At 41.0% G+C, this 13,256-nt stretch overlaps 1 protein-coding gene across 1 annotated transcript in view; it reads left to right on the top strand.

The window, feature by feature from the left end:
• LOC144492976 (succinate--CoA ligase [ADP-forming] subunit beta, mitochondrial-like) overlaps nt 1-13,256 on the top strand; it is a 96,327-nt gene that overhangs the window by 40,637 nt on the left and 42,434 nt on the right. Inside the window, exon 5 of the mRNA XM_078211714.1 lies at nt 3,935-4,063. Coding sequence (XP_078067840.1) covers nt 3,935-4,063 — 129 coding nt within the window. The remainder of the gene's footprint in view (nt 1-3,934; nt 4,064-13,256) is intronic.

Raw genomic sequence — 13,256 nt, 5'->3', positions numbered from 1 at the left:
TGTACTAGAGAATAAGGCACTGATTGGTTGGCAAGTTGACTGTGATTGGCTGGAGCATTGTCATTGAGAAAACAACAGGGGAACCTGTACGCTCCCAGGTTCCTGGGTAATTTGAAAAAGGCACACGAGTTGAATGTGTTTCTTTTGGGTTCACAACTTGAACTTGGACACCACCTGTAGTTCGTGATGAGGGTTCAAAGACTCCTTGAAGGTGAACCTCAGGAAATGTGGCATGTACACAAAAGACTGGAAGAAAAATGCACAAGAATGAGCTATCTGGGGAGCAGTCCCAAGTTGTGGCATTGTTTCTCTTGAACGTCAAAGAAGATGGGCAGCTAAAGACAAAAGGGAAACTAGAAAGACTGCAGTCCCAAATCAGACAGTGCATTCTTGCCTGCATTCTCTGGAAAAGCATGCACGTCTGCAATCGTGCTCCACAGCCATGTTAGAATGCACATTAGATGACTTGACGCACACAAGAAATGGCCATCTTTAATAACAAAGAGAATTTGATAATTAGGATTAGTTAATAATGGGCCGTTTCCCAGTTGGCCGGCTGTAAATAGTGGAGTGCTGCAAGGATCAGTGCTGGGACTTCAGCAATATATAATTTGTAATAACTTCTCTCTGGTCTTTGAGAAATTGTTTGACATGCATGCTATTCCTAGCTGTTGGAAATCAGACATCATCATCCAAGTTGCAAAGAAATTGTGGCCTGCTGAGCTTAATGATTACCGACCAGTTGCTCTTACATCGGTGTTTCAAGCATTTTGTGTCAAAGTGTCTTTTAGATCCTCTTCTTGCACAGATTAACGAGTTGCAGTTTTGCCTATCAGTCTCAAGCCAGTGGACAGTGCAGTTCTGACCTTTGTCCTTCTGATCCAGCAGCACACGGATAGGTAGGGCAACTAAGCTCATGCTACCTTTGTTGATGTCTCTACAGCTTTTAGTACCATGCAACATTCAAGATTATTGAAAAATGTTGACGTTAACCCTGCTGTCCTACTTTGGATCGGTGATTTCTTTCACAACAGGACCTAACAGGTGTTAGTCTCTGGGATTTATTCAGAGTCCATGTTAATAAAGATTGCATTTCCTCAGGGCTGTGTACTGTCACCTTTACCTTTCATCCTCCACATGAATTATTGTCAATCAGAGTACAGTGAAATAATACTGAATATGAAAATGTGGTACTGTGGATCTCACCAGGAATAATGAAGTAAACTATTGGGACTCAGGAGAAGTTTGCAAAGTGGTGCAGCAACAATCTTGTAAACTGAAAGAAAACCAGGCAAAATAAACAATTAAAGACTTTAGGAAGAAGCCAGTTAATTATTTTGTTCCTGTGAAGATTCATGATGTGGATGTTTAAGTAGTTACTAACTCCCAAGTATCTAGGTTTCAAAGTGAATGATAAATTGAATTGAAGTGAACAGTGTGCAGATATGGTGGCCAAGAGAAATACACTATTATGCTACCTCAGAAAATTAAGATTTTTCATGTAGATCCTACAATCACAAAACTCTTTTATATGGCTGTAATTAAGGGTGCTATTCCTTTTGGATGTCTTGCCTGAGTTTGCTGTTGTAGGAAAGCAGACTTTATAAGGGTGCAGAGATTATTGAAGGAAGGCTATTTGATGAGCAGACCTTTCTAAAAAGATCTGCTCTCAAAGAATTTTGACGAAAGTAGTGTCATCAACATTGCTGTTAGATGTGTTTCGGGAAAAAGCTACAATCCCTTGTATGCAGGTCAAATCAGTTCCTGAATTTGTTTGTGCCTTTCTCGCTAAGAACTTTTAACAGGAGTTTGAAGTATGGATGAATATATGCGTTCAGGCTGGGACTTGCCGACTGATTAGTTTTTAATATATATATTTAATTAAAGTCAGACCTCTGTGATAGGGTAATCTTTTTTTTAACAAATGAGCAATGTACTCCAGATGAATTTCTGCACATATAATTAAGTGAGATTGTCTGATTGAAAAGACTGAAAGAAAGATTTGCATTTATAGAGCACATTCCACAGGCATGGATGCCTCACAATTTGTTACAGCCAATGAAGTACTTCTGAAGGAAAGTCCCTGTTGTATTTGAGGACAAAAGGCAGCCAGATTACACACAGCAAAATCCCCCAAGCAGCAATGTGATCATGCTCCATCGTTGAATTTATTTACAGCTGTGGTAGATGAATCAAGGGATATGGGAGTGGGAAGGAATGTGGAGCTGGGGCAAAAGATTGATCATATTGAATGGTACAGTAACTTCGAGGGGGCGGCACAGTAGTTAGTACTGCTGTTTCACAGCGCCAGGAACCCAGGTTCAATTCCCGGCTTGGGTCTCTGAATATGTGGAGTTTGCACGTTCTCCTCGTGTCTGCGTGAGTTTCCTCCGGGTGCTCCAGTTTCATCCCACATTCTGAAAGACATGCTGGTTAGGTGCATTGATCTGAACAACAGCCAGACTGTGGAGACTAGGGGAATTTCACAACTTCATTGCTGTGTTAATGTAAGCCTTACTTGTGACTAATAAATAAACTTTACTTTATCTACTCCTATTTCTTATGTTCTTATAATATAAAAGTTGAGAGTTAATGACAAAGTTATAATAAACCTTAGTGAGATTACAGTTGGAGTATTCTGTGCAGTTTGGGAATGTTAAAACAATAAAGTAGGTACAGCACACAATAATTGTTATACTGCCTGATGTGAAGAAAGACTTCACCAAAAAAGGACTACTGGTCAGAACAAAAGGGATTGAGCTAATTTTGATAAGGTTGCATAAAATTACGAAAGAATGGAATAGAGTATTGAAAAACTGTCTCCACCGAAGCTACCAAATCTTTTGAGTATTTTCAGCCTGTTAGATGCTTTAAATTGCATTTATAAGAAAATAGTTGGAAAGAGCCTTGGGGAAACTCCTCCAAGATATCCTTAACTATCCAGACAAAATGAACTAGCCATACTGTTACAATCCTGCACTCAAAGTTTGTGGTTCAATACTTTGCAGTCATGTTTTTACAGCAGCAATCAGTAGCAATGGCCTGGTTTTTGCCTCCATACCCAGGAACACTGGATCGATTTATAACGTTGTTGCTCTAGTTCAATAGATTGTTGATTTAAACTTGGAACATTTTGACTTAGTGCCAACCTGGTGGTGCCTTTACTGACTGACCCATTGGGGAAGTTAAAGTTTAAAGTTTATTTATTAGTCACAAGTGAGGCTTACATGAACACTGCAATGAAGTTACTGTGAAATTCCTGTAGTCACTACAGTCCGGTGCCTGTTCGGGTCAATGCACTTAACCAGCACGTCTTTCAGAATGTGGGAGAAAACCGGAGCATCCGGAGGAAACCCACGCAGACACGAGGAGAACATGCAAACTCCACACACACAAGCCGAGAATCGAACCCGGGTATCTGGCGCTATGAAGCAGCAGTGCTAACCACTGTGCCACTGTACTGCCCCAAACATGTTTTTCATGTTTGTTTTTGGTTGTAGGGGAAGCGTTTCTTACCGTTTTTTTTTCCTGGTACCTTTTTCCTTCTCTGCTGAAAGAGTTTAATTCTTGTTCTGGATTCAATGACATTGGTCCTGCAAACCAAATGAGCTTTGGTGCTGAGTGTTGCCTGGGGACATCACAGCTTTGCCTGTCATCATTTGTAATCCACATAAATGCACTTCAGTAGGAATGGCTAGATTGACATGTGGACTGAGACATTGGTGGGGATCTCCTCCTCTCCACCTACCTTTTCTCCTTTCTCCCACGGAGCCAATCCCAGCACTCCAAGCTAAAGACTAATGACTTAACATGGCCACACCACCCTATATTTACTACAGGATCTGGAAAGGAGTGATCTCTATATTTTTAAAAAGTCTGCCCTGAAGTTTGTGGGATATCTTTGTTAAATGTGTTCTGTTTATTTTCCTTAAAGGGCCCTGTTCTTATTGGTAGCAGTCATGGAGGGGTGAACATTGAAGACGTGGCAGCAGAGACTCCGGATGCTATTATCAAGGAACCTGTGGACATTGTGGAGGGAATTAAAAGAGAGCAGGCTATCAAGGTACTGCTGCTTATCTATTTGATAAAGGAATGAAGAAGTAAGCGTTTTGACTACTCATTAAACTAATGTAATTTGATTTTGATTTGAGAGAATTTTTCACTTCGCATCTAAATGGTAGGAGATTATAATTACCCAAATGGTGTTTTTCATTCTTTTAAAATGATTCTGAAATGAATTTAGTTGTAAGTAATTGAATGCAGATGTATTCTTTTGCTTGCTTCCTACACATTGGATTGATGAATCTCTGTGGGTGATGACATGTAGACTGTCTACAAAAAAATTGTACTTCTGAAATAATTTCAGCAAATTTCAATAGGGGATCAGAGAAGGAAGTAAAAGTAGCAAACAAGAAATAAAACCGCCAGCCCCTACAGGCTCTAGTTAAACCTCAATGCACATTGCTCCAAAGATTATTATACTTTGCAATTTGCATTTCTTCTCAATGTCGTGATCATTTTCTTTTAGAAAAAAAGTTTGAGTTATAATTAATATGGAATTCTTTTTGAACCATCAGCTTTTTTGCTACGTGTTAAGCTGAGTAATAGAACACTTTATTTTAGGCATATTTAGACTTAAGACAAATCATGGAAACACAGTAAACTGCGTAGAGGAAAGCTCCACTCCTTCTGCTGTACGCAAACAGTTTGTCTCCACCTTAGTTCTCGAAGAGTATCCTCTAAAGTCTGACCCGGTATTTTTGTCATGTGTTAGCCAAACAACCCTTTGGTCTAACTGAGTGAGATAGGCTGTTTGATGCAGAGTTTGTACTGCCGGCTGATGCTGCTTAAACTCCTTTCACATAGGGTGAAAGTCTCTGCTAGCTACAAGAGTCTTTTCAGATTTGAACTCATTCTCCAGATGTGGAAAATCACTATCTAATCCATTTCAAAGGCCAGTTCCTGTCAATTTTAATTGGTTGATTAATATATTGGGTTGAATCTTTTATGGAGTGGCAGCCATTGTTGGCTTGCCAGTCTACTCCTTTTTACTTAGCCTTGACTGGAGCTGCATATTTCTCGTCTGGACCTCTGACCCGGGCTTGCTGACAGATGTGCAGCGTAACTGCTCTTGGAGGCATTCAGTGCAGTGCAGGATAGTTGAGGGAAGTGAAACCTCGCCGCTCTTCCAGCACTCGTTGCCATAAACTGATAAGTTTAAAGATCCAAGCAACTGTGCCAGGAGAGAAGGTAAGTGGGTAAGATGGTTAGGTGGGGTGGGGGTTGCAGGGAGTTGTGTGGTTCAGGGACCTGTGGCATATGTTTGGGGTCAGGTGGATTGGGTAGTCAGGGATGGGGTTTGTGGGGTGGGAGAGATGTAGAGGTAGAGATAGTCTGGAGGTCAGAAGGTCATTGGGTAGTGGTAATGAGGGGTAGAGGGGAGGGAGGCATAGTAGAGTGGCGTGTGTGCGTGTGCACGTTCTTGAATTCAGGTGTGCAGTTGATCCTGCATCATTCCACGTTAATGATTGCTGAGGTTAATTCAGCTTCATAATCGTTGACCTTAGTCATTGATTCGTAAAGCACCCTGGATGTACCTGTACCAGATAGATTGCAGTGGTTCCAGAAGGTGATTCACCATCACTTCCTTGAGGGCAATGTTAGAGACCAGAGTGGAAACTCCAAGGTATATTATGAAGTTAGCCTACACCCTAACTTTTATGATTTTAGCATTAGGGTGAGCATAATGTATTCCGCTCCACATATGATTCAATTGACCTACTAGGAAGCTTTTATCAAAACAAACTTTATTTAAGATCACAGAATATATCAAAAAGAATTGGCACAATTTTTACCAATTTAAATGCTTAAACATGACAAGTTATAATTCATAACAGCTATCCATCTCTATTGTTCCAATTTAAACAGTACCCTATAGGCATAAATCCCTTCTTCGGAACTAGTTAGCACCAAAACAGATATGCTCATGTGGACGCTAGATTTCTAGCTTTTAACACCTCTGGACAGACTCCTGTCTTCTGACTATCATACCATAACCTCCAGAGAAAGAGCCACCCCTACACAGCAGAATCTCAGAGAAAGAGACTTATTTCCTGACAGATTCCAGTCTTCAATCCCAGAGAGAGTAAGTGAATACCTGCTGTCTTTAACAACTCGAGCAATATCTTAGCTTGATTTCCTGTGTAAGTCTAGCTCACCCGATTTTCCTGTCAATCAACCTAATCAAGTCATACTCTGCAAAAACCCAGGGGAACACTAAAATAACAGAACAGTATTACTTCAGATTAAAACCAGCCTTCTAGCAGTTAGGAGCAATTATGCTGCTGCAGTAACAATACAGGGCTGCTGGATTCAGACCCAGCGGCACCGGTTAGAACAGATGTTAAAACAGATCCTGCACAAAAACATGACTCCAAATACATTTCTTAAAGGCACAGTAGTAAGTGATGGACAATATATGATGCTACATCCCAGTAAAGAAAAAGATAATAGGCGTGACCTTACTGGCTTGCTACGCTGGTCGATCTGCGTGGCAAGCCAGGAAGGTAGCTTGTGAGGGCAAAAATCCAATTTGTGTCTGAAGTGAATTGAATTTCCATCTACCCGGCCCTGTTTCGCTGGCGAGATGGCTTTGCACCCAGAAAGAGCGTGAAGCTTATTAACATAAAAATGTCCAAATTTAAAAGCACTTACCTTCTGCCTACCTGGATGCATCATATTGGCAAGAATCGCAATTACGCTGCAATAGCAGGGACCAGGCACCATGGCCACACCAGGGGTATTGGAGGCCTTTGAAGCCGCTGGGTAGTTGGGGGCATGGCAGGACAGTGCCCATTGGGTAGTACCAGCTTGGCAGTGTCCACCTAGCACACTGACAGTGCCCATTTGGCGACCTGGCAGTGCCTGCTTGGGCACCATAAGAGTGCTGGGTTAGTCCCAAAGGGGTGTGGCCTGAGTGGGGGTGGGGCTTTACTTGGGGGCCAGATGCACAATGACATAGCGACTTATGTAGGGGGAGCTCTACAAGGTGGGTGGTTGGCAGTGGGGAGCTCTGCAAGGAAGGTGTTGTGCAGGAGGGGACTATGCAAGGATGGGGTTGTGCAGAGGGAGCTATGCAAGGAGGGAGTTGTGCAGAGGGGGCTATGCAAGGGAAGGTTGTGCAGTGGGGGGCAATGCAAGAGGGAGCGTCATGCAGGGGTGGGCCACAGAGGGGGTTGTGATGGGTGGGGTGCGGGACATGTTGGGGGTTCACCGGGGACTTGTTCGGAGGGTCCTGATGCCAGTGGTCCGTGTTGGTGTGTGAGGGGGAGGGGGAGTTACAATACTGCTGATGTTAGATAGGAGGGAGAGGGGTGCGTGAAACGATTCATTGGGAGGTTTGGGACAAGGTCTCGCGGTTCAGTAGGAGATCAGGGCACCCTGCGCAATTGCACCCGAACGCTCTGAAGCTGGATTCCCTGGCATACTTGTGTTCCATCTGCCACCCCACGACCCCCGCAGCCACCGGCGTAAAGCTCCCAGCTGTCAGAAAAACTGCTCGAGTGCCAGAAGATTACAGTGCCAGCTCACCTGTTTTCATGCTGTTATGACGCTTGAATTTTGGGGGAGAATTCCACCCATAATCTTTATCTGCATTTTCCATAAACCAAAAATACACAAATTAGCATAGCTGTTTTATGTGAGTAATTGTAATAGACATTTAATTAATTTCTTTAAAGTCACGCTTGAGAAGTAAAGTAAATTTATTATTTTGCACCAGTACTTTGCAAAGCACTTTGTTACTTGTAAATATTCTCAAAGGTGCTCGAGAGACAATTGAATGACCCAGATAGCATTAGCGAAATGAAATTGGAAATCAAGAGAAATTGAAGGGCATTTCAATGTAAAATCATGCTCCCCTCAAAAACAAATGAACTTTCACTTTAAAATGATACCCTTATGACTTGTCAAACAAAGCTGCACTGTTTGAAATAGTTAAATTTATATTTTTTTTAAACACAAACTGATAACAATTTGGCCTGTCTTTTTGTAGTTTCTTCAGTGTTTCTTTGGAGCTGGATTACAGCACCGCCCTTGTAGCAATCAAAAGAATTGCCAGCAAGTATGTTTGCTTAAATAAATTTACTGTTTTCTCTTGCCGCTTTACTCTTATGTGCGGCCTGTTTTTGAGTCCAAGTTATTAATGCGATGTGACAGAATTAAGCCTTTTGGTCTAGTTTAACTAGGTGAAAGTTCCTTCTGATGATTATAATACATAAGAAGTTAAAAGACCAACTGCATTGTAAACATGGCCCCTGCCGCATTCGATACAAGTAATGCGAGGACCGACCTGTGTTTGGATGTTTGAGGGATAAGCCAAGGTACACAATTGCGAATAATATAGTGAACCGTTCAGTGTATTGTTCAAAGTTACTTTTTGGATTTAGTTCTCAGTTATTTGGACATGAGCTTAGTGATTAGGAGTTGTTTGTCATTGAATAGAATCATAGAATCAGTACATTGCAGAAGGAGGCCATTCGGCCCATCGAGTCTGCACCGACCACAATCCCACCCACCCCTGTAACCCTACATATTTACCCTGCTAATCCCCCTGACACTAGGGTCAATTTAGCATGGCCAATCAATCTAACCCGCACATCTTTGGACTGAGAGGAAACAGGAGCACCTGGAAGAAACCCACACAGACACGGGGAGAATGTGCAAACTCCACACGGACAGTAATCCAAGGCCGGAATTGAACCCGGGTCCCTGGTGCTGTGGTGTTGTGCTTGGCCCTCTCTCCACTCACATTGTCTGTACCTTTAAGACTTGATTACCTGCAAAGACTCTCATTCCAACCTTTATCTTGTAAATTGAGTTTGTGTCTGTATATGCCCTGTTGTGAACACAAGTTCTCACCTGATGAAGGGGCGATGCTCCGAAAGCTAGTGCTGCCAAATAAACCTGTTGGATTTTAACCTGGTGTTGTGAGACTACTTACTGTGTTTACCCCAGTCCAACGCCGGCATCTCCACATCGTGTTGTGAGGCAGCAGTGCTAACCTCTGTGCCACCGTGCCGTCCCTTTGTCTTTTTTCTTAGTCTGGTAACTTCGAACCCTAGAAGTGACCTTCACAGTGAGGTTATTACTGGAGATCGTGTCTCTAGCATAAACTAGGCAAATCGTCCAGTTTTGTCTTAACTTCTCACAAATTTGATCTTTTGAATTGGAGCATGAGCTTCTACTTGAATTCTGGTAAGGTGAAGCATACAAACATTTGGCCTCTCGATTCGCTCTCCTCCTCCCTCTCTCTCTCTCATCTATCCCAGACCCTAGCAGACAAAGCTGTCTGTGATATACAGTGATAGTTTAGGAAAACCTCTGACATCAAAATGACAAAGGCTTCTTCTCTACCGTTCAGCATGGTAATGTGAATCATATGGACTTTATGCCCAGGTAGAGATATTTCTTAGTTATTATTGAGAGCCCAACCCTCTTTTATATTGAAACTAAATGGACAGTTTAAATCACAACTGTTTACAACCTGACATTCTGAACACTTTTCTGGGACTTTGGAGACTCAGTCTATACACTTTTAGCCATTGTCTCCAAGTTTAATCACTTTGCAACTTTTTTCCAGAAAGCAATCTTAGCCCTCTAAAATGTCTAATAATTAAACCATCCAGGCTAGCTGTTAGGCAAACTTCAGAACAGCTTGCATGACCTCCTTCATTTTACTCTAAATTAAAGACATTGTCCCAGAATATCATAATAACCTCCTGAACCACATGATTGTAACAAGTTGAAAATGCAAAATCCAAATAAAACTTCCCTGTTTCTTATCCTGAGCACATTATCAAAACTCAACTACAATAGCAGGAACGGGTGACGTTACTTGAGGTGTAAGAAACTACAAGTTCTAGACGTTTAACATGTCTCTCAGTTTTTCAGAAAATTCCTACCGGCTGTTAGCAGATTATAAATTGGAAACCAAAGTAATTTTCATGTAGTATTGAGCTTTCTAAAGCAAAAAGTAGTGATCTCAAACTCAGCTACTGTTTCTGAAATCTAAAGTGAGTGGTAGATCTTGCAGATTCTTCTGGGAGATTTTGTTTGTGACCTGTTTTATTTATTTTTAGTTATTTATTAGTGTGACAAGTAGGCTTACATTAACACTGTTTAATTAATTTAATTCTAAGTCATTACACAATGTTTTTTGACTATATTATACTGGCTGAGAACATAATACATCTTTAATTTGCTGAATATAAAAATGGTCCAAGCATGCTAACCACTGGCAAGTAAAATACTTCCTTTATCCAGTCACTCAATTACTTAAATGGCTTCAGTATGCAGTCAAGGAAATTTAATATAAAAGAAAGACAACTCAAAATTTTGTTCTTATGTTTAATGTTTCAAAAACTGCATATCTGTGTCCAAGCAGTCTTCATCCTTTGCTGGTTCTTCCTGTCACTTCTGGGGATAGGGAGATAGTGGGAGAGAATTGAACTGTGCTGAGCTTAGCCAAAGGCTCACATTTCATTAAGTAGCTCAGAAATTCAATAATAATGGAAAGTTTGTAAAATGAAAATAAACTTTTAATAAGTTTCATGCAGAATAGTTTCATTCACATAAATGCATAACAATAAGGCTTTATCTGGAGGAGACCTACACGCATCCTTCATTAAGAATTCAAGCAGACATTGATTCTAATTAACAGTAATGGTTTCGTCAGTGTCCAGAAAATAAACACGTTGACCCATTTAACTATAAGCTTGCCTTGGGTGATAAAAAGAAACTGATTCCATTGCATGGTAATGCAAAATCTGCTTAAACAGAAGAGTGCAGCCTAATATTGTGCCAAAATACTCATCTTATAGTTCAAACTAATAACAGTTCAGTTAGCATAATTAACTCTACTATACACAAATAAATACACTTTATAAACAAATATCCCAACAGTTGTAACTGGGTATCCATTAATTGGTATTTACTATTGGTACAAAATCACTCTCAGTCACTTGGTCTCATTATAATACAACATTTTGAGAGTCTTTGCTAGTTCTTAGAAGAAGGTGAGATGTACAGTTCTCAGGCATTATCTGAACTTGACAACTATATTTTGAATCTTCTCTGCATTTGAATCATTTTTTTTTATTCCATGGGATGTGAGTGTTGCTGGCAAGGCCAGCATTTGTTGCCCATCTCTAATTGCCCTTGAACTGAATAGCTAGGTCACTTCAGAGGGCAGTTAAGAGTCAACCACATTGATGTGGGTCACATGGTGGCCACTCCAGGTAAGGATGTCAGATTTCCTTCCCTAAAGGACATTAGTGAACCAGATGGATTTTTGCAACGATCAATGATAATTTCATGGCCTCTGTCACTGGGACTAGCTTCAATTCCAGATTTTATTAACTCATTTCAAATTCCACCAGCTGCCGTGGGATTTTAACTCATGTCCCAGAGCATTAGTCTGGGTCCCTGAATTGTATTCCAGCGACATTACCATTATACCACCATCTCCTCTATCTCATGTATGTTTCATGGCTGTAGAGATCTGAATAATGTGCAGAAGGTACATTAGGTAAGTTTGAAGAGGAGTCACTTATTCAACTTGTATACCATTTTGCAGTAAATACTGTTCTGATCCCCGTAGAGTCTTTTTGAAAGAAGAAATTCAAACTTCCAGTTAATTGCTGAAAGAATGGCATGTCAAGATTTCAGATTTTAAGATGTTTACTCTTACAAATGACTAAAAACTATCACGAAACACTATCTTTACAAGCAGCTTATACTTTAAACCACAGAATGGAATACCTCCTTACTTTTCCCAACCAAAAACATCACAGGTATACTTTACATTCCTTTACGTAGAACATGCTTCCTATGGCCAACAAGTCCTGACATGGACGTGAACCTGGAGCTTCTGACCCAGAGGCAGGGAACCTATCATTGCATCACAAGACATCCATATAAGATTCTAGGAAAGCCTGTAACCTGTTTTTTATTGTAACTGCCTCTGCATCATTCACCATGGCAATATGAACCACGTGGGCTTTATATCTAGCTAATTAGTTATCCTTGAATGCCCAACTTCCTTTCATCTTGGAACTAAATGGACGTCTAAATCACAATTGTTTACAACCCAACATTCTCAACACTTATCTGGGACTTTGGAGACTCACAGGGTGGGATTTTCTAGCAGCAGCTTTAGCCCCAAGATTGGAAAATCCTGCCCAATGCCAACGGACCTTTGTATGGTCCTGTCCCACCTGCTACGATTCCTGTGGCAGGTGAGACGGGAAAATTCTGCCCACAATCTCTACTATTAACACAGATTTTTGATTTGATTTATTATTGTCACATGTATTAGAATACAGTGAAAGTATTGTTTTTTGCGTGCTATACAGAAAAAGCATTTAGTACATAGAGAAGGACAGGAGAGCGTGTAGAATGTAGTGTTACAATCATAGCTAGGGAGTCGAGAAAGATCAAGTTAATACAAGGTAGGTCCATTCAAAAGTCTGATGGCAGCAGGGAAAAAGCTATTTTTCAGTTGGTTGGTATGTGTCCTCAGACTTTTGTATTTTTTTTTCCAACGGAAGAAGGTGGAAGAGAGTATGTCCTTGATTATGCTGGCTGCTTTTCCGAGGCAGCGGGAACTGTAGACAGAGTTAATGGGTGGAAGGCTGGTTTGCGTGATGGACGGGGCTTTGTTCATAACCTTTTGTAGTTTTTTACAATCTTGGACAGAGCAGGAGACATACCAAGCTGTGATGCAACCAGAAAGAATGCTTTCTATGGTGCATCTGAAAGTTGGTGAGAGTTGTAGTGGACATGCCAAATTTCCTTAGCCTCCTGAGAAAGTAGAGGCATTGGTGGGCTTTCTTAACTATAGTGTCGGCATGGAGGGACCAGGACAGGTTGTTGGTGATCTGGACACCTAGAAACTTGAGGCTCTCAGCCATTTCCACTTCGTCCCCGTTGATGTAGACAACCTTTCGTAATCCTCCACTATGTTTCCTGAAGTAAAATAAAAGTTTATTTATTTACAAGTAAGGCTTACATTAACATTGCAATGAAGTTACTGTGAAATTCCCCTAGTTGCCACACTCCGGCGCCTGTTCAAGTCAATGCACCGATGACAATCTCCTTCATTTTGTTGACATTGAGGGAGAGATTATTGTCATTGTACCAGTTCACCAGATTCTCTATCTTTCCTGTACTCTGTCTCAACATTGTTTGAGATCCGA

This window comes from Mustelus asterias, chromosome 4 (assembly GCF_964213995.1).
Source record: "Mustelus asterias chromosome 4, sMusAst1.hap1.1, whole genome shotgun sequence".
Taxonomy (NCBI): Eukaryota; Metazoa; Chordata; class Chondrichthyes; order Carcharhiniformes; family Triakidae; genus Mustelus; species Mustelus asterias.
This window is presented reverse-complemented; position numbering and strand designations above follow the sequence as displayed.